This window comes from Phasianus colchicus, chromosome 1 (genome assembly GCF_987193195.1).
Source record: "Phasianus colchicus chromosome 1, bPhaCol1.hap1.1, whole genome shotgun sequence".
NCBI classification, from domain to species: Eukaryota; Metazoa; Chordata; class Aves; order Galliformes; family Phasianidae; genus Phasianus; species Phasianus colchicus.
Window position 1 is genome coordinate 174,473,788 of NC_143436.1, and position 24,738 is coordinate 174,498,525.

The window sequence follows — 24,738 nt, forward strand, 5'->3', positions numbered from 1 at the left end:
TGCTGAAAGTGAAAGTATATTGTAATCTATATAAAATAAGGTTCTAAATATCATCTAAATAAAATAAGGTTCCACTGTTACATAAATGAAGAAGACTATACATAAAAGAAGGTACATTATATGGCAGAGTTAGGGACATTTACCCTCAATTTTCATAAAGGTCAGTGATGTCCAACACAAAACCAAAGGCAGTAAAGCTCGTGGAAGTGTGGTTCTGGAAATTCAAATGCCCCAACAAAACCAGAATTTAAATGTATCAAAACTGTGGGAATTAATTGACTCTAAACCATTTTTAAAAAAGCAGTTTCTGAAATCAGTGATGTAATTACAAGTATTTTTTGCCAGACATATAAGTGGAGACAACAACATATGATTGGAGAAAACTAAATACGTTTTTTCCTGTTATGAAATGGTGGAGAAAAAAAGATCTGGATAACTACGAAAGTTCAATAGTAAGCAAGATTTCAGGATTTATTTTGGAGTAAAATATAGTAATGGTGTAGAATGCCAAATGGCTAAACTAAGAGCTTTCTTAGTATTTATTGTCAGACAAAAAACAGCCAAAGAAGTAAATTTCAGCAAAGCTAGAGTGTCACAAAATATGACTGATAAGAAAGGCCTGGACACATCAATCACTGGGTAATTATTCAGTTACCAATACCACACTGTCAAGGAAAAGGCAAACATGATTCCAAACTTTGCTGAAAAAGGTAATTCCTAAAACAGCTCAGTATTAATTGCACTAGAGAAAACTTTGGTAATTTCACTATGGAATACTGTACGCACTGCCATATTTCAGAAAGATGAAGTGCCACCATACAGATTCATTCTTGGACAAAAAAAAGCAACATATTATTGCAGTAAAATAATAATAAAAAAGCTCAGCTGATACAGTCTGGCCAGATTAATGCTGGAAGTGTACATAGCAGTAGTTATTCAAATACTTTTTTGGATGCAAATTTCAGAAACATAATTTAAGTTAGATAGACTGCAAACACACTGCAAGCAGCAATTTGTGACAACTACCTAAAGCCAGTGCATTAACTAAATTTTCAAAACATCAGCAAGCATCATACGGGTATAAAATGTCAATTTTTTTGTAAATCAAAGCAAAATAAAATAAAATTCAGAACAGATAGAACTGATTAATATTTTTTTCTCAAATAAGTATAGTTTCAAAGTAGTTTTTGTGATTCAGAAAAATCTGTCTAAAAATGCATATCATCATAACCGTCTGCATTATTACTGGTACTACTGTAGGTAAATTCTAAGCTCTTGAGGGTGGGTCACAGAAAACAACAAATTTGATCTGCAGCAATGCAGATACTTTTTATTCTTCATTTATAATTTGGGATAGCACTTCTGTAAATTTCAGAATTTAGGACTAAGGAATCAGTACTTCCTGTTGTTATGCATTAAAAATCTTAAACCTGCAATGCTTACGCTTTCATAAAAAATCCAAAAAACTCAAAGCAACTTAGCAAACTGATAATTTTAAACATGAACAGAAGCAAAAATGTAACTGATTACATCTGCTGATGTTAGAGCATTCTGACAGTAAGCTTGGAAATTTTCAGCAAACCTCATCAGTTTTGTGCAGCACTAGGCCATGTCAGTGGACTAAGCAGAAACACTGCTAGATCTAGTGATCTTAACCCTGTCAGAAGCAAGCAGTTGAAAGCCAGATGCCTTCTCCTTACTGTTTCTCATTGTAACTAATGAGTTCATCTACTACATTATGGGAAAAATATGGGCTTAAGGTAACTAAATGACATATTGTATATCTGGTAGTCTCATCCGTCACACTCCTTGCCTAAAATATCTTGTTTGCTTGTGATTTATGAAGTGTATTGTAATTGTTTTAACTATCTGAGAGACCTAAACAGTTATTTCACTGCCTCTAAACGCCTGAACAATGCAAAACCTACTCTGTTTATTCCAGAACAAGGAGACATTTCGTGTTGGTGGCAAACACATAACATTTTGCCATTATAAAAAAATCGACAACACAAAATATTCTGGTTTTAATCTTTATTTACTTAAAAATGGAGAAATCATGTATATATTCCTATGGCCTTTTTTCTTTCTAAATTGACTTAAAAAACCCATCCTACACAAAAATAAAATGAAAAAAAAAACAACTGAAAATCTTTAACTGCTAACACTATGGGTGAATTACTTTCCAACTCAAGAAGAAATTTATATGAAAGCTGCACTATCCCTGTCGTTGTCAAATGTCTGAGGCAAGCAAAGTAGCAACATTTGCTATGGAAGCTCTGGGGGCAATTCAGGTATAGGAGTTGTTGCCACCTTCCAGTCTGCACATGAACTGGAAAATGTACGCACTGTTCTCTGTACAGCTTTTATGGCACTGATAATTACCTTATTAGGTGAATTTCAAATGTTCCTCCTCAGTATTCCACAAATTTTCAGGGGGCATACACTGCAGGCTGAAGACACTTTCAGGCCATCACAGCCATTATATTACAGCTTCCTTCAGAAGTGGTAGTGAACTAACCAACCGCCAAACACTTGGTGATAAAGAAATGTGAAAATATTCTTCCTAGCAACACTGATCTACTAGTTTTTGCACAGGAGAAGTGGCACAATTATATAGAAATGAAGAACTCAATATGAAGACAGAATCAAAGAGTAGTAAGGATTTAAAACTATGTTGAAACAAGTAATACAAAAGGGAGTTGCAATGGAAATATAGTCAGTCAGAAGCTGAGGCACAACAGAGGCAAGAATCACTCTAGAAGAAACATTAGCATTCCAAGCTGCTCTATATTCACTCAGTAACTTTGGTCATAATGGCATTTCTATTTCTATGTGGAAGTTACAATAGGCCATAGAAAAAAAAAATCCTTACATAGTCATGTTGGTTCTTGTCCAACCACACAACGTACATTCACTTCAGCAGCCCAGAGAGTATTACTCTTCATTCAATAACTAAGCATTAATGAACAAAACTGGCCCCCTCTCAGTAATGGAATTAGTGGGATTCTGTTATTTCTAAAGCAAGATTATCTGAGAATCAGTGAATTTTATTTTGCAGAACACATATGCAGAAGAGAAAGGCTCTGAAATGGGAGCAAAATGGAGCAGGATAGACAGGATGGGGAAATCAAAGTTGGGAAGTCAGTCACAAAGACCTTGCATGACAGAGGACAGAGCTGATAACAGATTGTTTCTCCACTTGCAAGTGCATGTCTTCTCTTTTTGCTTACTGGAAATTACTCCAATTTGCTCAAATTCCTCATAAGTCTTAAAATATTGTTTTTCCCCAACAATCAATCCTGGACTCAGGCAGGGAGATAAGTCAGCTCCTTCTATCCTCCTCAAAGAAGGAGCATTAAAAAAACCACTTAAAACACATAACTTTTGATCTGTTTAGGCAATTTTTTAAAGTAAAGTCTTGATTCTGCCTTGCTATCATTTTCCTTACTCATCAGACATCACTCACTTTTGCATTTGAAAGAAAAAAACAAGAAACAAAAATTAGGAACAATACGATAGCATGTTTTCTTTTTTCTATGTCAATTTCCCTAGTTTTTGTAATATTTTATGTTGTTAGTTATATTTTTATTTTTTTTGTCTTGTGTAAACTCAAAACCCATATAAACAATGAAAGATTCTTTTCAGTGCAATGGGAGACACAAAATTATCACAGGAACAAATACTAACTGAAAAAGACAAAACAGTGAAGAGAAGGAAGAAAGGTGTGATTCTCAGTGTGTTGGTCATCACAGGCTTCTACCTCCTGCCCACATTTGCTTTTTCTTCTTTATGACAATTTTTAAATAAAAAAAAAGATGAGTTTGTAGTTACCTATATTTCTAATCAAATACAACTAAATGTTTTTGTTTAGACATTGTTTGCAAAACAAATAAAAAAATAACAATCTGCCACACAGTTTACATTATCCAGCCAGAAAAATTAAACAGTGAAGCACAAAATATTTTCCCAATATGAACATATGATGAAGCTTATACTAAAAACATTATATTAAGAACTGCTTTGACAAAAATGAAAGAACTTTTAAAATATCTGTACTCTGTACATACAAATCAAAATATTGACCACAAATTAAAAAAAAATTACAACTGCTTCCCGTGTATGCAGTGATCAATCAATTAATAATGAAATGTAAGTGCAACTGTATATTCTGATGCCATAAGTCATTCATGATATAGTAATAAATAAATAGGTAGGATATATTTTTATAAACAGGCAAGCAATAAATATTCTTGAATTGAATGCAGAAACTCAATACAATTCAACTTTACCATTCACATGATTATCATCCATGTCCCATATGTACACACATATGTACAATTAGATTTTCTATCTATTCTATCTCTCTATAGAATCTATCATTCTATGATTTTGTGGAAGCTTGAGCAACAATTTTTATCAGGACACTGTGGAGGCAAAGGGTATTTTGAGAAGCAGTGTAAAGTAGTTCAGTACTATATTGTGTAGTTAGACTGCTATCCTTCTGCAAAACAATTAGTTTAAAAATAGGTTGGAAATCTACATGCTACAACACTAGGAATACAAATTATGGTGTAGCAAAGACAGTACTTAGGTGTTGTACACCAAAAAGATCAGGAAGACTTGATGCTTTACTCTCCTCAGATGAAAAAGCAATTTCTGCTTCTATCAAGAGTAAATAAAAAAAAAATCAATAGCTTTCACTCCATCCACAGCACACACCTTTAAAAATCTGTTCATTTACAGAGCTTTGGGAAAAAAAAATACAGACAGTAGTATCAAGGGAGATGAAAAGCCAATCCATTTTTGATAAAGTATTGTGATAAGCCACATACTGTTTTTCTCTGTGCAATATGATACAAGGTGAATTGAACTGTTACAATGTTTTTATTTCCAAAACAGCCCTGAATATAAGTGATAACATCAAATTTTTATAATGATTTTTTTTTTTTTTTCCATCATTTGCTTAGTACTAGTTGTGTTCTCAAGAATTTACAGTCTGCTAGCTTATATGCACAAAAACATCATTCACACATTTCCACTGCTGGAGACATGGAAGTACTGTTGAAAACAATAGTCTAATAGATCTTCAGTGTAAGTGAGGACAGCTTTGACAATGACCAGACTTGAGAAAACTCATCTTAGTGATCCTGACCACCATTACCAAAACTCCTTCAAATTCATAGCAATAGCTTGAAGAGGTTTCTTTCTTATATATAATAAGGCTGATTAGCTGCTCTAAATAAAAACACAATGCTCCTCTATTTTTCCACATCTTATTCCACTGATACGATATTTCTGCTCTAAAAATATGCTCTGATTACCCTCTGTCTGGTAAGAGGAAGGGCTACTCTCAATTTTCCAGTCTTGACTTCCACACCTTCCAGATGTATGAGATTTTCATACCAATTTTGGGAAAACATCCCAATCTTACTACAGATACAGAGGAAAAAAGAAAAAAGAAGAGAAAAAAAAAAGAAAAGAAAAGAAAAAGAAAGAAAATTTTCTAAGCTATCTAAGGCATTGCCATTCTAGAAATATATATATATATATATATATTTTTTTTTTTTGTCATTTTACAGTAAATTTACTTAATTCACAAGGAAACTGACCAAAGGGACAAAGACTGGTAAAGATGTCTTGGCTACTAATAACAGAACTGGTTTAGCACTGTGTGAGAGAAGACAAAAATTATGACAGTACTGGAAAAAGAGAAACATTTTTCAGGGAGTACAAATCATATGGCAAATAATATCTATATACAAAGAAAATTTTGTGCAGAGCTTTAAGTCATACTGCAATACTGATAGTGAAATACTGAGAATCGCAAACAAAGTTCTCTATCATCTTTGATTAGTCAGGTGAAAGCAATCCCTTAATAGAAAAGATTTGTTTAATGTTATACCCATTTTTAGTAGTTCCATATTTTAGTTATGTAACTTATTTTAATCACAGTCAATTGGAGAAATCTGATGAACCAAAAAGTGATGATAAATCTGTCTGTAGACCAAGGAATATTTTAGGTCACTCAACAAGTTCTTACATTTCGATATCAGTTGATCCAAAGTCTCTATCTAGAAATCTTCACAAATACAGAGGAACTGTTGTAACATTCCAAGTCTAATACATCCTAATTCTTTGATATTGTGAACAGAAAGAATAAAGACTGGCAACGTTTAACGTTTTTTGGACTGTGTTTCTTAAACATCTTTCAAAAGCAAGAGAATAGTTCTAATCTGCTTTTTTTTTTTTGAAACTGTAATAATAAATTTCTCTAGCATAGTTGCTCAGATTGTACTGCATAGCTCTGGATTGCTTATACAGATTCACCTGACTTCACTTTATAAGGGAACTACAGAGCACATAAGAAGAAAGGTATGCAAGAAAGGCTTGCAAATTAGTTGACTTCTGTGCTTCAGGAAACATCCTGCTTGCCCAAGATCTGTCTTAACTGGTTCTGAACTTCAAGGGGGAGCAGTAAGCAGGCAACGTATCTTTGAAAAGATGAGAGAGTCTAAGTTTTCTCCAGAGTATCCTTACAAGCATTTGTCTTTGACTGACAACTTGCCACGCTGTCAGCATTAGAATCATACGAGCTCTTCATTTATGCGATTGGCATCCAGCCATGAATAACATGATGTATGAAGATGTTGCAGAATAAGTAAGGCAAGAGAAGGGGTTGTGTATGTTTTATGTCTTTTTCTTTGATGATATACCTGAAGGAATTACTCAGTATCTGACACTTGAAGCAGCAGGTGGAATAAGCCTGCAAACTCATTCATATAACTTTCTGAGCTATGCCATGATACGTTTGTGAAGATTACCACTGTAAATCAAGGTGCTTTATAAAGTTCCATTTTAAAGCTTTGGAAATGAATGTATTTATATTTCAGATTTTATTTAAAAAACTGAAGTTATGAAGTTCAGTAATCCGAGCTAAGGAGGGTTGCTTTTGACTCTTAATGCATATGTGTGTACCTAAAAAGAAAAGAAGGAGCTTGCTTTTGTTTTACAAGTTTTACTTTGTTGAACTCTACAATGTTTATTTTAGAAATATTATAGATCCTTTACAGTTATCAGAAACCGACAGGAGAAATGCAAGCATTTGAGACAAACACATGGCAAAAAAATAAATCTACAAAAAGAGACATTTTTCCCCTACAAAAAATGTAGCAGAACAGAACATCATAGCAAATTAAACTTTTTTAATGCTAAGTGGATGCCATTCAACACAATGACACAATGGTAGAGTGGACATCATTGAATTATTTCTTTTCTCCTGTGTGTGCCCTTTCTCCTTTAAGCAGTATAAGATAACATATACCTTGTGAAAAATACTTGGTTCACAAACAAAAAAAATTCTTATTTTAATGCCTACAAACATTTATAGGTAGAATATATATCCCTGCAAAACATGTTTTAAATTCTTTTTAGTAAATTCTACATTTTATTTATATATAAAATCATGTATAAATTGGGAAAGGCCAACATCTATAAATGATGAGAAATGAAATGTTCAGCATCAAGTACAATGTTATTTAGAATTCCTAGAACCTTTGCTTGACACCAGCTGCAGTTACAAGAAAGAAGCATATAGCAATCACACACTGTAATGTCCTTGAGATAAGTACGGTCTCACATAGCCTCAGATATGTTTTAATAAAAGATAATGCCAACTGTACAGTAAAAAGAAAAAAGCACCATTAAAAAGAACTTTTTTTCTCTTATTCAAATGCCACTGAAATTCCTATTCTACTCACCCTTCAAGTTTTCTGGTCTTATGAATAGATTCCATCTACTAAAAATCATTTTCCTTTAAGCAGCCAATCAGTCTTCCTAAGTTCATAGAGATCTATCACAAAAAACTCTTGTACAGTTCTAACAATAATAATACAATTTGCTGTATCGAACTGACAAAGAATGCATCCTTTACATCCAATTAGTGTCATCCAGAATGAACAAAATATAGATGCTGTATTTCCACATAACAACTGAATTTTTATTCACATTTTAATAAAAAGGATTTGGCTTTAAAAACATATATTGACTTTTAAATAATAAAAATAATCGCTTTATAATATGTTGAGTTATCTTAAAATGTAACTGCATTTTATGTGGTAATTTTCATGTATTACATGTTTGCTGCTGAAGTCTGGAAGCATGTCACATCAATAAAAGTAAACTGATTGGCTAAGCCACTGGAACGAAAAATTCTTGGAATGACAAAATAGGTTTTGACTTTAAGCCTCTTCTGACAGTGTTGGCTTTTTTTTTTTTTTTTCTTTTCCATTCCTGCTAATGTTTTTAAGGACTGAGGGACTGTGTTCAAAATTTAAAAAGCAGAAACTTTTCTTCTCTAATGGCATGTGCAGTTTAGAGATTAATAAGCAGTTGGGTATAAGAGGTTGGACCCTGTAGATTGAGACCTTGAAGGATACAGTGACATCAACAGGTGAAATAACTAGCTACAGATAACATTTCCTTTATCAAAAAATTGGATCCTAATGCCAAATTCTTCAGTACAGTTTTTTCTTTATCTCACTCTTTTTCTGTAGCTCTATTGAACCTTTAAAAAGGTACCCCAAAACAAAACTATTTCACTTGAATTTGAGGTGAAGTAAGTACTATGAACAATAGTATGGAGGATATATCTCTAAATAAAAAAGCTTTGTCTGAAATATTTTGGTGACTTTGCATGCCTTCTCCATTCTAAAAGACTATTTTTAGACATTTTTTTCTGATTTTGTTCATCTACTTTATGTCATATAGATGAGAAGAAAAAACTATTTATCCTCCTTTTGCCAGTCATTATTTCAAACGTCAAGCTTTGTACATATAGCAATATAATAATTATTTTGCAACTATTCTAAAAACTGTATTAAATTTAACTGTAATTCTTTTCAATAACTGTAGGCTTTGAGGCATTCTAAATAATACCAATTTTCAAGCAAAAGGTAACCAAAATAAAATATCCTATGACTGCTACTCAGGAGCATGTTCTAAAGGCAAAAGGAGATGAGACAGCAGAATTTAACTGTTGCAGGGTATTATTCTGCAGTATCATCAATGATGTATTGAATCATACCCATATAACTATGACACGACAAAGAATATGACATAAGCAAATTGAACAATGGAAAAAAAATATATTTTTTTCCTTTATGTACAGTAGACTTTTAAATCAAAATCACAAACTCTTGCTTACTAGTCATTAGAATTTAAAGCAGTGTATAATAAAAGTACATGTATCTGTGGAAATTTAAGAAATGCTAGATTAACATAATGATTGTTTAATTTGCTCTAATGAAAATTTTAACTTAAAGTTTCCAGAACAGGATGTGATATACTTAACATAAATTACATTATTAGTAAAGTGAGAAGTTAACAATTTCTGTTCATAAACAGGATGCAATTTTAAATCTCCTCAGCTTTTTATAAGTCAATATTTTTACCCATTGAGATTTTGCAAAATTACACCATGAACATTTCATGAGATTTTTAACCTATATCACATTTATTTATTCACAGTACATGCAGATAAATGGGAAAATAAACATGCAAACTTTGCTGAAGTTACAGTCAGATATCATATTATTTCAAATAATGACATTTGAAAAACATGTTCCCTGCATTGTATTGTACCATTTGAAACAAACAAACAAACAAAAACAGGCCCAAAACATATAATAGCTGCTCTGGTACGGAAGCGGTCTCTTTCAAGAAAAGCACAGCACAGCACATTAACTTACAAGCATAAAATAATTCACAGTACATACAATATCAAAGCTTTACATACCATCAAGAAGGCAAGAAAAAAAAAGGCAAGAAAGGAAGAAAAAGAACAGGAAAAGATATGGGGAAAGATGCTACTGCAAAAGCTCTACATACTTTATGTGGTATGCAGTAGTTTTTAGAATAGGCCTGACTTTGTTTATAAGGACCTAATAATATTGTAGCAGTATAAGCAGAAACAAAAGGTATGTCGAATTTTCAAAATCCACTTTCTCCTCCTCACTGCTCTTTTATAAAATTTAGTTCATAGGATGTAAAGTTAATAAATTGCAGCAAAAATGGGTAAGAGGTCTCCTAGAGAAATGTAGTTAAAGTTTTGAAGGTGTCATCAGGTCTGATCTCCATGTAACCTGAGGCGTATACTTATTTATCAACAATTACATCACAGTTATTTATTGAATTACATTACATTAAATAAGAACACCCAAACAGGTTAGGAGATGATGTTAATATTACCTTTGTAAAATGAGTGGGCAAAGCTCTGCTCAGGAATTAACTTGGCAAGGAATCCATGGTTCAAACTTGGGTGAGGGATAGATGGTATGACCACAACTGTGGAGAAAATCATGGAATCAAATGTGAGCCAGCTAGTATTCATGTGTGGCCTGGTCCACTGTGGATCCATGACAGAAATCCTATCTCATTGAAACATGCAAATCTAGTATTATCAACAGAAAATGCATTTCTAAAGGAAGAAAACAAGTTCTGTGTCAAGAGATAGGAAACAGCGTACCTATTATTAGGGCACTTCAAAAAGCAACGTTCACGTGGGAGAAAAAGACATATATATATGCACAGCACACACAGAGAAGACAGTTATGAGTAAAAAAGTTCACAAAAGCTAGCAGCTTTTTATTGCAGAACCATAACATAAATAGAAAAGCACAAAAATGATGATTTCTCACAATTGTCTATGTATCATATGTTCATGTATCATATTCAAAATGGAAAGCCTTTAAGCACGTGAACTTCAAAAACAATGTATAAGTGGTAAATTAAAACATAATGATTAATCAGAAAACAATGAATAAACATAAATGTAACATAAATTCAAGCATACATTCTAAAAAGAATGAATATTAGAAACTCCATAAATGATGAAAATAATTAAAATTCAATACACGAAGAAAAACATACATGAAGAGCTTCAAAGACAAGTTCAGTTATTGTTTTCAGCATTTTTAGCACAGAAGGCACAGTTATAAACAATCCCAGGGGTTCTGAAAAACCTACTGAACTGATAGTGTAAAGTATTTGAAAGTTTGGATCTCTTATTTCTGATGGGCTCTGACAGCTGCCAGGCTCCCTTCCACTCAGGCTGAAGAAGGCCAGTGAAAATAACACTACTAATGAAAAATCACAAACAGATCAAGGACGGCAATAGAAATGATTCCTTTTTTCTGATACTCTTTCAGTAGCCTTCTAAATGCAGGCACCAACACAGTGGACTGCAAGGTGTCCATCATCACCACCCTTTCAGAAGCGCACTCATTCAAACTAACAGAGTTCACATTTATATTTGCAAAAAGCTGTTTGGTCTTTACACGTTTCATTGTAGACAATTAAAGATATGTGCTCTTACTAACAAATGACAAAGAATTTGTCATCAACTATCTACTACCAACTATTACAGATTTAGCCCCTAAAGATACTTTTTTTTTAACATACAAATTAAAGAAATGAAAGCATAAAAAAGCAATGTGCAAATGAAAATTAGTTATACTCTATAAGAAAATACATAGAATAAGTGAATACAGCCAATATACATTAAAGAACCAAATCATTTTAGAGAAACAGTAACATACAATTTTCTATTGTAATTTTAAAGTGTTTGAAAATTGTTTATCGTAAGATAACTACAGTTCCCAAGTATCTAAACATGAAAATGAAAAAGAACATAAAAAGAAAACAAATGTACCTGTACTTGTTGGTGAATTTATTTCTTGTCTGATATTTCTACCTGCCTGGCTCCCAGATCTTGCCGTTTCTCGTTGTGGTTCTAGTATATCACGGTATTTGGAGACCATCAGAACTGAAATAAAGTAGACTACTGCCAAAGCTAAGAACTGAGCCTGTTTGCTGTCGTCCTGTGTTAGAGAAAAAGGAGCAGTTCTGTAATACTGTACATTTCCATTGAATTTTCACTGAAGATCATCTTAAAGCTTTATAAAAAAATACCCTTCTGAAATGTTACATCTCTTACATAGTAAGAGATGGATTAAATAGATTTAATGGACTTTCAGTGAAGTAATATGCACACAACGTGTATTACGTATTTAATCTTACAGGATTGTAGATTTAGATTAAAGATTGAGTAGTTTGAAAACTACTCAAATCTCCAAAACAGTGAAATCAGTGGGCTTTTCATACTAAAGGATTTATTCTTCTCTGAGGATGCTCTTAATTCTTCTCAAGAGTAATGGCAACTGACTTCTGATACCCCAAGAACATTGGGGTAAATCTTTTGGATTCTTGGTCCTGCTGCAGAAATTTAAGGGGCACTGATGAAAGAGAAAATTAATCTTGTTGATGCTTTACCAACTAACAGTGGGTACATATAAAGGCATAACATATCTGGTAAAAACATGAAGACTATGACCATGGTCTTCTTTCCAGCAATAAATATAAACTCCAGCTCATATATTCTGAATTCTTCAACAGGATCGTTATCAGCAGCAATCCTAGATTTTGAGGGTTCTATGTAAATATAAATACCAGGACCAGAACTCCTTTGCTGCTTTTCTTTTCCACTTTCCCCAACTCAGTCTGTTCTTCTATGGCCATTAGCTATTGCTAGGGTATGACCTTACTTGATCCCAACACGCTTTGCATCATCTGAGAAGTCTTTTATCATGGGTGTTTAATTTGGTCACATGTCATTGCAACCCTTAAAATAGCTGTAAATTCTCTCACAGATCTGTCAGAAAAAAAGTTTTCTCTTCTCTCTTCTCTAGGTAAGGAAAGAATAGATGTCAGATGAACATCACACAAATTCAACCTCATTCTTTCAAGATGGTGAGATCATCCTGACATTATCTGTCAGGATAATGCTTTTGTTTCAAGTTCAACTTTCTTCTGCTGAACACTTGAAATCTATTCCTAGATTCCATTCTCAATCTCAGGCTGGAGAAGTTTGTTGTTGTTGTTGTTTTTTTAAATCTATTTGTATATACATAATAAGTCCAGTTGCACAACCTTCAAAAACAAAAAAAGTTGTGGCAAAGTTTTATGGTAAAAAAGCTGCTGCTATCTGACTTTTTTATACATCTGTATATAATACATATATTCAGATTCAGCAAATGTAAAGATCGATTTTAAAAATGAATTTGTTGCAATTCTGCAATGCATATAATAATTCTTCCTCCTACACTAGATTGAAAAATAGCTGACGTTTTTTAGTAATGCAGTTTTAATTTAGGGCAGAAATGTTTTATTCTAGTTGTGATTAATTGACTAATGTAAAATCAAGTCTAACTGCAAAATGAAATTATGTACTAATCTCAAATGGCTTATCGGTATGATTTTAAAGTGCAGAAAGAGACTGGTGGTGACAAAGATGTGAGCAAATGGTTTGTTGATAATACATAAAGTGTAACAAATAAAGGGTATTTTTAATTTTGGAACAGTGAAAATCTCTGAAAATATAAGTGACAATTTTGAAGAAGAAAGAAATGCAGAGCCTATTTATTACTCACCACGTCACGAAAAACAACTGCTCGTAGACGATTGATATCAACATCCTGAAGAAGCCGATCAGGGTCTTTTATGGGAGAAAGATTGCCAGGGACATTTTCAAGGGGAGTCTATGAATAAAAAAAGTTGTGAGATTTTTTTTTTTTTTTTCCCAAATATCTTAATTCAAAGCTTTTCTGTTAGAACCTTAATTTGATAACATTTGCAGATACCACTGCTACTCTTAGATGCTCCTTTGCTCTCAATAGCAGTGTGCTCTCCTATTAGACAAGGCTTCCACAAATAAAGCAATGCTTTGAATTACTGTTGTATTCCTAATTATTTAGATAAAAAACTGTTAAATTATCTCAGTACATCAGAATGGTATGCGTGGCAAAATTGAGATAATAATCTGCACACATAAGGTGATTTCAGATTACAGTTGCTTCATAGCAGCAAATCATTTTTTACATGTCTTAAATACAAAAACCGTGAGCAGAAATATTCTCAAACGAGATTTTCTTTTAGTTTTACTGATAATTATTACAGCTGTTCACATAAAAATTTATGTTATTGCAAAGGGAATGAAATATGAAAAAGTGAAAAATATCATTTTTTGTGAGATTTAATGAAATAACATTGTGAACGTAGCTGAGTTTGTAAATGCTATTTGGAAGTAGAGAAGAAAAACCACTAGTTTACTAATGAAAATTCTGTTGCAAAAGGACAAGGGGAAATGGTTTCAAGCTCAAAGAAGGGAGAATTAGATGGGTTATATGATAAATGTTCTTTACAGTAAGAGTGGTGAGGCACTGGCACACACTACCCAGAGAGGTGGTGGATGCCCCATTCCTGGAGACACCCAAGGTCAGGCCGGATCGGGCTCTGAGCACCTGATGGAGCTGGAGGTGTCCCTGCTGATTACAGGGAATTGGACTAGATGACCTTTAAAGGTCCCTTCCAATTCAAATGATTCTATAATTCAATGAAATTATAGTACCCAAAACAAGAATCTGTTTTGTCAGCTAAAATGTCGTATTTTCGTCATAGGCTATATTAAATTGCTTCAGATTTTAGTTTCACAAAAAAGATTCACAAACTCTCAAAGTTGTTAACAAGTTAAATAAATAAATAAATAAATGAAGCTGTAATTAGATATTAAGTAAGTTTCATTCAGTCACAAAGAAAGTACTGATCTCTATTGTACGTGCATAGGTCTGTTGATTTTACTTGGACCGAGATGTTCCAGTGACAGATGTGACTGCAAAACCTATCATAACTGCAGATGCTTTGAGAGATTAAAAAACAGCTGAGCAGATATATAGGAGAGATGTGAGGATGGCAAATTGATTTTTGAAGACAACAAAAAGCGGTAATGGTAAAGCTCATTAAAAATGTTCCAGTATACCACTGCATTAACATTTACTTGGTTTCAAGGAATACCAAAACATACCTTCACTTAAAGTCAGTTAAGAGCAAAAAGCTATTTTGCCAAAGCTTTTGCCAAATACTTAAGAAGGCAGTTATAATTATTTTATGATCATAAAAAGAAGTGGTACAGTCTTGTCAATGCTGCTGGTAACAAGAGAGGATTACCTTGGCTGCTGCTGAAGCAGTTACACTCTGAAGAGCGTCCTGAGCTTTACTGCTGATTAATGAAGTCTTGTTCACTCTCTCTCTCTGCCTTTGCCGACATTCTAAACAGTTTCTCACAGCCACACAACAAACTAAAAAAGTTATGAAAATGATACGAGTTAGAATATTTCTCGATTATTTTCCTAATATTAATTAGTAGTCAGTATATGTCAATAAACATGTCCAAATAGTAACTGCAGCAGTTCTCACATTTGACTGCGTTGGTACTAAGAAAATATTAACAGTGACTCAGTCGTTTCATCCTTTTAGTTGAAAATCTTAATGCTTTAGATAACTGCTCTATCACTATATTAAAATTAAAAATTATTAGTCTCTAAATTGGAGCTGTCATATGTTATTGATCAGTTATCAATACTTAAAATCTGAATGAGTTATGGGCAGCTGGAGTCACTAAGAATAAACCACAAGATTTTTATCAGTAACAAGATAATTATCAAGAATCTAGTGAGTTATATGATTAATAACAGGACAAAATCCAAGTCTAAAGATTATTCAGCATTTGACAGATGAAAAAGTATGTAGGGGCACAATATTAAAGAAACAGTGTCAGACAATAGTCAAAATTTAATGTTCACCGGGATAAAGTGATATAATAATAATAATTGGAATTATTCAGAAGATTTTAAATTTCCCAGATTAACTGTAACAGCATATAGCAAATGGTAAATAGTGAAGACAGACGCTAGGCTGTTGCAATACATATTAAGATCTGCAGGCTGTACATGCATCCCAAGCTTTTAATTTTACGTAGTCTTGAAGCAGTCTTCCAAACCTAGAGACTTGGATAAGATCTCAGTAGGTACGCAGCAAAACAGTTAGCAAAAACATTTTTTTCACAATACACTTTATTTTATATTTTTACTCCTTAAAAATGTACACAACCTGTATAAGGGAATGAACAATTCCAGACGTGCCATTTCGATACACTTTTGTGCCTGAAATGAACCAACCTTGAAACAGTAACAAATCAGCAAGAACAGATATTTTTATTTCATCACATCACAGTCAGCACAATAGTGACGTGTGTCACCATTTGATCTAGCTTGAGCTCACTGATCTGTAAGTAATTATTTAATACGCACTGTCTGCAGACTTACCCAGCCTCAGGCACTGTCGCATTAGACCTCCAGAAGACATGTTTTTTTCAGCTTCAATCTCACTAAAATTTAGAGAACTGGCAAATACTAGAACGTCAACCATTGCCATCAGACGGCTGAGAAACGTTACTGCTGTCTCTGCTGACATTCCTTGTGTCACTTCAATATTTTCCAGTTCAGTCTTTAAAAGGAGATAATTGAATTAAACAGATTGAACACAACCGAAATATAATGACGGCGTATACGTGTACAAATCTAAATTGTTACACTTAATGATAAATATATTGAAAGTTATTTTAAAAATCTCCCATTATTACCGTTAATGTAAATTGTGAGTGAAATTCAAAGTAAAATAAAATGAATGAGAAAATTATTTAGATTTACATACTCTAATAGGTAATACTTAGTCTAAGATAAATGGGAAAGCTATTAGCAATTACATAAAGACAAAATGTGGCCAATGGTAAAACTAGGCAGAGGTGCAAGATACACTTCCATTCTTCTGTAGGCTAACCAACCTGGCAGGGAACACATTAATTGAAGTCCGCATAGCTTCTATAGTCCTTTAGACACACAAGTAAATGTGAGGACTGGAGAGTGGGAAAATAGCGTGCAGTTCTGCTCTGCTTCCATGAACTGATTCTTTCCAGGGAACATTTACTATTGTATTATTAGAACCATATCAATACTCCTGGAATTGAAAAGGGATCATTTACTCCCTCACTACAGCAATGGGGAGGGAGTGAAAATGTGACCAGGTACATGGCATGCAGCTTACTTTTCCCAGAAAAAGACCATTTCTTTTCTAACGTAGTGGTATATTGTCCTTAATGGAAACCCACAGAATAATGGTGAATGAGCTCATTATTTCTGAAATCTAAAAAGGGGTCATGTTTTTCTCCAAGAAGATATTTTGATATCTAGAGTCATGTTTTCAAAAGCATTCAGGTCTAACAGTGCAGATGAGTGAGCAAACACTAAGTTTAATTAACAAAAGAATTGAAAACTGGATTTAGTGGTTGACTTCGTCCACATTGCTATGTCTAAACAGTATCTTAAAATTGTCTGCAGATAGCATATTCTTCTTGATTGCCATGAAGATTTCAGATTGCGTGGCTTTTTAAAATACAGTTTGGTCACTTGGAAAGGCATCACTTCTGTTGTGTTTGCCACTTTTGCTGCACTTGCTTAGAAGCACATATAAGAGAAATACAACACACATTTTATGCCATTAGGGACATTTCAGAAGAAAAATACTTCTAAAATATAAATAATAAATACTTCTAAAAAATTACTATACTTATACATGAGCTACTTTTTAGAACAGCTTAGAGTATCACATGAAGACTGCAAACTGTGCCAAACAGTATTAAGGAAAAAATGTTTTTAAACATGTAGGATATTACATGGCATGTGTCATCACAATGATAGATAACACTTCATTTAATTTCTCCTAAGGATGTAACATGTCTGTTACAGGAGTGATTTGGGAAATGCTGTCATCTGTCTGATCTGCCCAATGAAATCAGACAAATGGTAAAGTGACAGCTCCCAGAACTATTTCCAGTCTCTCTCCTTTATCCAGGTCTCCCTCCTTGGTGTGCACTATATTCCAACATTCTGGAAAAATAAGTTACTGTTTTTTGTAAGAGACTGGAACATTGTTTTTTAAAAGCACTCATTCACAGAAAATAGATCTGAAAAAATCTATAGCTATAACAGCCCGCTAGAAAAAAATCACAGGTAGAAACTCGAACTTTGAACTCATGCTTCAAATAACATCAGGTTTGCTAGGAACCAGCTGAGTGCCTGTTGATGATTTTTCTCATTTTAACTGTATTTTATCAATTGTGACCTTAAAACCTTCTCAGTATATCTCTTGCAAGTTATGAAATGAACTCATTTTAAAAACATATATATATATATAGGTGTGTTTTACCAAGATTTTTGAAAACATTTAATTAAAGAAAAATCTTTTTAAAAATTTCTCCAAAATCTTGTTGGATATGTACATAGGAAAAAAAAAATTAAAAAACTATCAGTCTTTTTGCAGAAAAACTTACTATTGGCTCTACTTATTAAAACAGTGCACTAATATTCTAATAACACTTAAAATAAGTTCAATTGTTATCAAGCTGCCTTCAGGTACTAATATTTTAGATTGGAGTAGCTTAAGAAGACTTAAGAAAGGGAACTTATCACCACCTTATGTCTACACAGGATAGATCAAGAGCAATAACTAGTTTCCCATACAATTACATCTTCAGGGCCTAAAGATTTTTTTTCTACTGAGAAACACATTTATAACTTACATTAGCTCAGAGACCTTCCTATGTTTGGTCCTCTAGCTAACCTAAGTGTCATACATGACAATGCATTAAGTTACTGAATGGAAACGTGTTAGGAGAAATTAATAAATACAGCCAATATATTCTTACTCACATCCTACTACATGACATAGGAAAATAACAATAAAAGAAGCCAAAATGCTAAAAGATTAAAACCAAGCTATTTTTGAAAGTGCAAAAACTGAAACTTACAGTGGCAATACTAACCTTAGAACCCTGGACATGCAACAGACAAAACAGACAACAGATCACAACAATAAAAGAAAAAGAAAATTATTTAAGTTAACTAAAAAAATACAATGCAAAATTGAAACAAATTATTATCTTGGAATTATACATTTTTTTGATTTATAATTAAAACAGCATAAAATCTCAGTTCAGCATTTGAAAATAAATACTTGTAGAGATAGCTGTGTACAAGAAAAGAAAAACTGTAAATATTGCATTATTACAGATTTCATGTAAACACTGGTTCTTCTAAACCAATGTATTTTATATATTATATATACAGAGCAATTTTATGAAGCAATGTAAATCAAAGTAATGTTTTCACTGATTATATAGAAATAAAATGAGCATTTTACAACAACCCATTCAACTGAAATGTAATAAAGTAGTTAATCTTTGTATGAGGAGGCAAGTAAGTATAAAGCACTCTGACAAAATTATCATAAATCACAAAAAGCAAACTGGTTCATGCATAAAGCTCCTTCCTTTGAAGCAACACAAGACAGTTCAATTAATATATATACATACATACATATACATATACATATATATATATATATAATGCTTGGGTCTAATTTCGTCAGTTTAAACCAACACAGTGGTGGATAAGTGAATGCTTTTGAACCACAAAACATTAAAAATTCACCAAGCCTCAAGACTGAGTTAGTCTTCAAATTCCAATCTTTAGAACTGAACTAATGTGTTAACTTTTTTATATTTCAGTTTTGGGTACAAGCACTTTACTTTTGCAATGGGCTAGGAAGTCACCCTTAAGCTTTCTCTGGTTGTGTTTGAAAAAAGAAGCAAACTTATTTTACGTCAATATTTTTGTCATTTAAATAGTGCAACTCTCAACTGGCAGAAAGAACAAGTGGAAACAAACTGATTTTTTTTACTCTTGAAACAGAAGATATCACACTCAGACAGCTTTTAAATACAGCGTCCTCTTCTGTAGCTGGATTGACAGTCAACTTGTTGCTATTTTCTCAAAATTTCTAGCTTATAATTGCTAGAAAATGCTACACACAAAACACACCAAAAATATATAATTTGTCTTTTAATCCACATAACTAATAATGCCTTAAAATGTCTGAGTTCTGTAGACAACTGCTCATATAACACCAGCAGTCCTCAGTTCACAATTAAGAACTACAGTTTGAGGTGCTACAAGAGTGAATTAAAATTCTCGACTTTCTAGAATAAACTGAAAAAAAAATAATTTCAAGGGATCTTGAAATTTACTCTCAGTTGTCACAGTTACTTCAAATGTATTTCTTTTGCCATATTCCTTGCATCCTTATCACAACTGCTATTCTTGTAGTAAGCAATGATTGCTTTGAATTTCTAGGTTTTACACAAAATTTATTTTCTTGCAATGAGCTGCTATTAACAGAAATCATCTTCTGCAAACCTTCTTCATTAAAGATCTCAAGTATGCTTACTTAACACTTGCACGCCATCTTAAGAATGTCTCCCTTACAGCTGTAATTAAAAATAACCCTCAAATAACACCCTCACAAAAGCGAAGAAACAACAAATCACTATTTTATATTTTATCATCTCTCACTAATATTCTCCAATTCAGTAGGCAAGACATTTGGAATCTACAGTAGAACATATTCCAATTTATACTGTAAAGCAACAAAACTGGCTATACTTTTTGTTAGTATTTGCCTTCATTTAATTTCAGTTCACATGTATAATTCACATCCCTTTAAAAACACCAGCAGATGAAGCCAGTCATTGCACAGACTCTGAGATAGAGGAGGTACATAACTGCAAGCGAGGGAAATACAGAAATGTAAGAATAGTGTATAGTGAATTACAGAAAACTTTCCATGCAAATGCATGACCTTCACTCTGCTTGAGTCAGTCAGATTTGTGTGTCTTGTTTGTTTTCACGAGCAATGCATTTGACTATGTACATGAAAACAGTTTTTTTCTTTTCTTCTTCCTATTTGTATTTAATGGCCCCGAGCCATAGCACTATTCCAATTTGCCTCGTCTGGAATGGGTTGGGGAAGAGCAAGGCAAAAGGTAGATTTCTATTGCAAGTATTCAATACCAAATAAATTCCCTGAATTAAGATTTCCCACTCTACAGCAGACAAGTGATAATCTTTCACGTCACCTTGAAACACTGCAATTTCAGTACAAATCCTAAAAGAGAGAGTCTTTTTGAAACAGAAAATTCCCCAATATTTTAAAGTATTTCAAGTACTGTTCTTGCAGCAAGAGAAGGAATACAACACAGAAACTCTTGCACAAAAACAAACAAAAATCAAAAATTGAAAATTCCACAATTCCTCCAATATTTTGAGAGTAATTTTGCTAAACTTAGCTCTTGATTATTTTCTGCTAAAAGTCTAAGTCAAGCATCCAGTACACAGTGTTTATTTTACTAATGAGAAATAGGTGAAATACCTTTCAAAAAATGAGATGCAGTGAGGCATACTTATCATCAATAAATCAGAGAAAAGGGGTGGGGTGCGGTGCTCTAGACTTTTAAAGAACTAGCAGCCCAGAATGGGCTACATCTGAGCTCAGACTGACATACTGGAGTCAAGGAGATCAGGTAAATGCTCTGTGCTTTTGTCTGTCACTTTCTCTGATACAAAATAAGTAAGCTATTTCATAAAAAAAAGGTGAGATTCAGCTCAAGCTAACCTTCATTATAATCTGTGGAGCTTATGCAGATTTAGTTGACTGTCCATACGATGTCTACATCAGAGATAGACGAATTATTTGCTGTATTGAGAAGATCTCCACTGGCTAGAAATCTAGTACATGTGCAAAATGCTTCAGTAGATACCTAAATTTACCTTTATTTCTTCCTGAATTACATCATGTTTTATCATTCTATTATGTGGGATGTCTCTTATTGTTTGTTCTGTAGCATTTCTGCCCCTGCATTTAATTATTTCACATTTTCAAAAAAATTAAAAAATGCCTTATGCCACAAACAAAACTCACTAGTAGAAAATTAGTAAGAATTACTACTGTAAAATTTTAATATAGACCCAAAAGGCCTTCAGAGGGAATATTTGAGTCACCCCGTCATGGGGTAAGTAAGGAAGAAATGAAGTACAATGAGTTAATTCTTGTTGATAAACTGAATATAGGTATTCTACAGGATCTATAAAATGGGAAGAATTGTCACACCCTAGTTCAAACAGGAAAGCTCCATGGAATAAAGATATAGAGAATCAGAGGTTTTCAAAGACAGACTAAACAAGATGAAGACTCAATGGATTCAATTATACACACAAGGATATATGACTCAACCTACAAACTCATAAGTGATAGGGAGATGAAATAAAAATGTGTATAAGTTTTCTTTCATAGTATAAATTGCAAGGCATGTAGTGATTTTGTAATTTTCAAGCAAGCTTAAAAAATAAACACAAGAAGCACTTCAAAGGTTATGTAATTGTCAGACTTGATGCCATAGGATATTACAGAGGCTAAAAGAGTAAGTAGCTTCAAAACAGATTAGATAAATTCTAGAAGGATAAATCCTCAGTTGTTACTAAATGTGACACTGTAGACAGAATCACAGAATCATAGGAGTTGGAAAGGACCTCTGGAAATCATCTAGTCCAATCCCCTGCTAACGCAGGTTTCCTACAATAGGTTATACAGGAATTTCCCATGTTCCAGTTAATTACATTATTGAACACCTTTTTCCCTGAAAGATATACACTCAAATTTTGTTTTATAGCTTCTGAATCATGTTTTCCTCAACAGTCTAAGATAACTTTGCTTTCTCTAACCATTTACAGTAATTTTTAGACAGACAAACATACCATAAAGTAATTTAAAAATGGCTTTTCCCAGATATGTGAAGACATCCATTTATTTTGAAGTGGCTTCCTTAATAAAATAAACTTTTGTTCAAGTCGTTTATGTGTGGCAAATCTTAGGATACATTCATATCAAGTAAAAATATTCTGGATGATTTTAGCAGCTGAAGATGACCCAAGCACTGAGACTAAATTGTTGCCTGAATAGCACAACCTGTAGTCACATATCCAGTTTTTGGCTCCTCCATACAGGAGAGACATAGACATACTGGAGAGAACCCAGCAAAGGGATATGAAGATGATGAAGTCAATGGAGCACCTCTCTTAGCATTACCTTTCTGTGCTATGCAGATGATGGACCACAGGCTGCCAAGAGGCTGTGGAATCTCCTTCTTGGAGATCTTACAGAGCCAACTGCATGTGGTCCTCAGTATGCTGCTCTGAGTGTCCTTGCTGCAGCAGGGGCTGAGCCAGGTGACCTCCAGAGATCCCCTCTCATCTCAGTCAGTCTGTGATTCTTTCAACAGGTGATGGAAAAAAGAGTACTGGTCTTTCCTCCCTTGAGAATTACTCAGGCAGCAAATGTCACTGTTAAGCCTGTTATAAGTATTTTTATGTAGTTATATAGATCTGCTAGTTTCAGACTTCTCTCTTCCAATTAGCAGCTCCTGGGAGGAGGACAGTGAGATAATTTTTTGTAACTGACTGCAAGCACTGGACTATTGTGCCCTTTTAAGATCAAGAAAAAATATATTTCTTGCCATCACATCTGCCACTTTCTCCACATCAACTCAAAGATACAAAAGAAATAAGACTAAGAACCTGTATGAAACTTTTAATGTATATGATGGATATCCAGGAGAGATTCAACATAGCATCAAGTCTCTTTGTTACTATCATGATAGCAAAGAAAGAGCAAGGATGTGCTGGGCTATTTGTGTCTCTCACAATTATTACTGAATCCACTTTCACACTAACATTTATAGACAGCCAGTAATGGAAAAGGAATGTAGTAGAATAGAATGGAAAAAGCTCTCTTCTAGATGGATGTGACTATGAAATCATCATCTAAGCTGTAAGTTATTTCTAGGTTAAGTTCCTAGAATCATAGAATCCTCAGAGTTGGAAGGAACCTTTAAAGGCCATCTAGTCCAACTCCCCTGCAATGAACAGGAACATGCACAGCTAAATCAGGTTGCCCACAGCCTGATTCAACCTTGCCTTGAAAGTTGCTAGGGACAGGGCATCAACCACAGAATCACTGGGCAGCCTGTTCCAGTGTCTCAAGACCCTCACTGTAAAAGACTTTTTCCTACACCCAACAGAAACCTACCTTGTTTAAGCCTTGAAGACATTTCCTCTTGCTCTATCACCACAGACCCTGCTAAAGATTCTGTATCCTTCTCTCCTGTAGTTCCCCCTTAGACACTGAAAGGCCACTCTCAGGTCACCTCAGAGCCTTCTCTTCTTCAGGCCGAACAGCCCCAGCTCTCAACCTGTCCTCATAGGAGAGGTGCTCCATCCCTCTGAACATTTTTGTGATTTTTGTGACCCTCCTCTGGATGCACTCCAACAGCTCCATGCCTCTCATGTACTAAAGACTCCACATCTAGACACAGTTCTCCAGATGAGTCCTCAGCAGCAATGAGCAGATGGGCAGGATCACCTCACTCAAGCTGCTAGCCATGCTTCTTTTGATGAGCCCAGGATACAGTTGGTTATTTGGGATGCAAGGGCATATTTCTGGTTCATATCCAGCTTCCCATCCACCAGCTTGTATTGGTAATGGGAGTTGCCTTGACCCACACACAAGATGTTGCATTTGGATTTGATGAATTTCATGAGGTTCACCTGGGCCCACTGCTCAAGCCTGTCTAGGTTCCTCAGGATGGCATCCCAGCCCTCTGGGCTGTCGACCTCACCCCACAACTTAGAGACATCAGCAAGCTTGCCGAGGGTGCACTTGATCCAACTGTCAGTATCACTGATGAAGATATTAAAGAACACTTGTCCCAGCACTGACCCCTGAGGGACACCACTCATCACTGATATCCATCCAGACTTTGAGTCATTGACCACCACTCTTTGGACTCGGGTTAGTTTGCGATATATCAATTACTGGGTAAAAAGTAGTTTTATTTGTTTT

The 24,738-nt window shown here is 34.0% G+C and overlaps 1 protein-coding gene across 5 annotated transcripts in view; it reads right to left on the reverse strand.

The window, feature by feature from the left end:
- The window catches only part of NBEA (neurobeachin), a 472,765-nt gene that overhangs the window by 295,715 nt on the left and 152,312 nt on the right, over positions 1–24,738 (reverse strand). For 4 of the 5 annotated variants that reach the window (XM_090133132.1, XM_090133143.1, XM_090133133.1 and 1 more), the window contains exons 25-29: positions 16,215–16,395; positions 15,058–15,188; positions 13,485–13,592; positions 11,708–11,876; positions 10,246–10,341 (exon numbers count right to left, since the gene is read on the reverse strand). In XM_090133132.1, coding sequence (XP_089989258.1) covers positions 10,246–10,341; positions 11,708–11,876; positions 13,485–13,592; positions 15,058–15,188; positions 16,215–16,395 — 685 coding nt within the window. The remainder of the gene's footprint in view (positions 1–10,245; positions 10,342–11,707; positions 11,877–13,484; positions 13,593–15,057; positions 15,189–16,214; positions 16,396–24,738) is intronic. The other variant, XM_090133137.1, reaches the window with a different exon arrangement.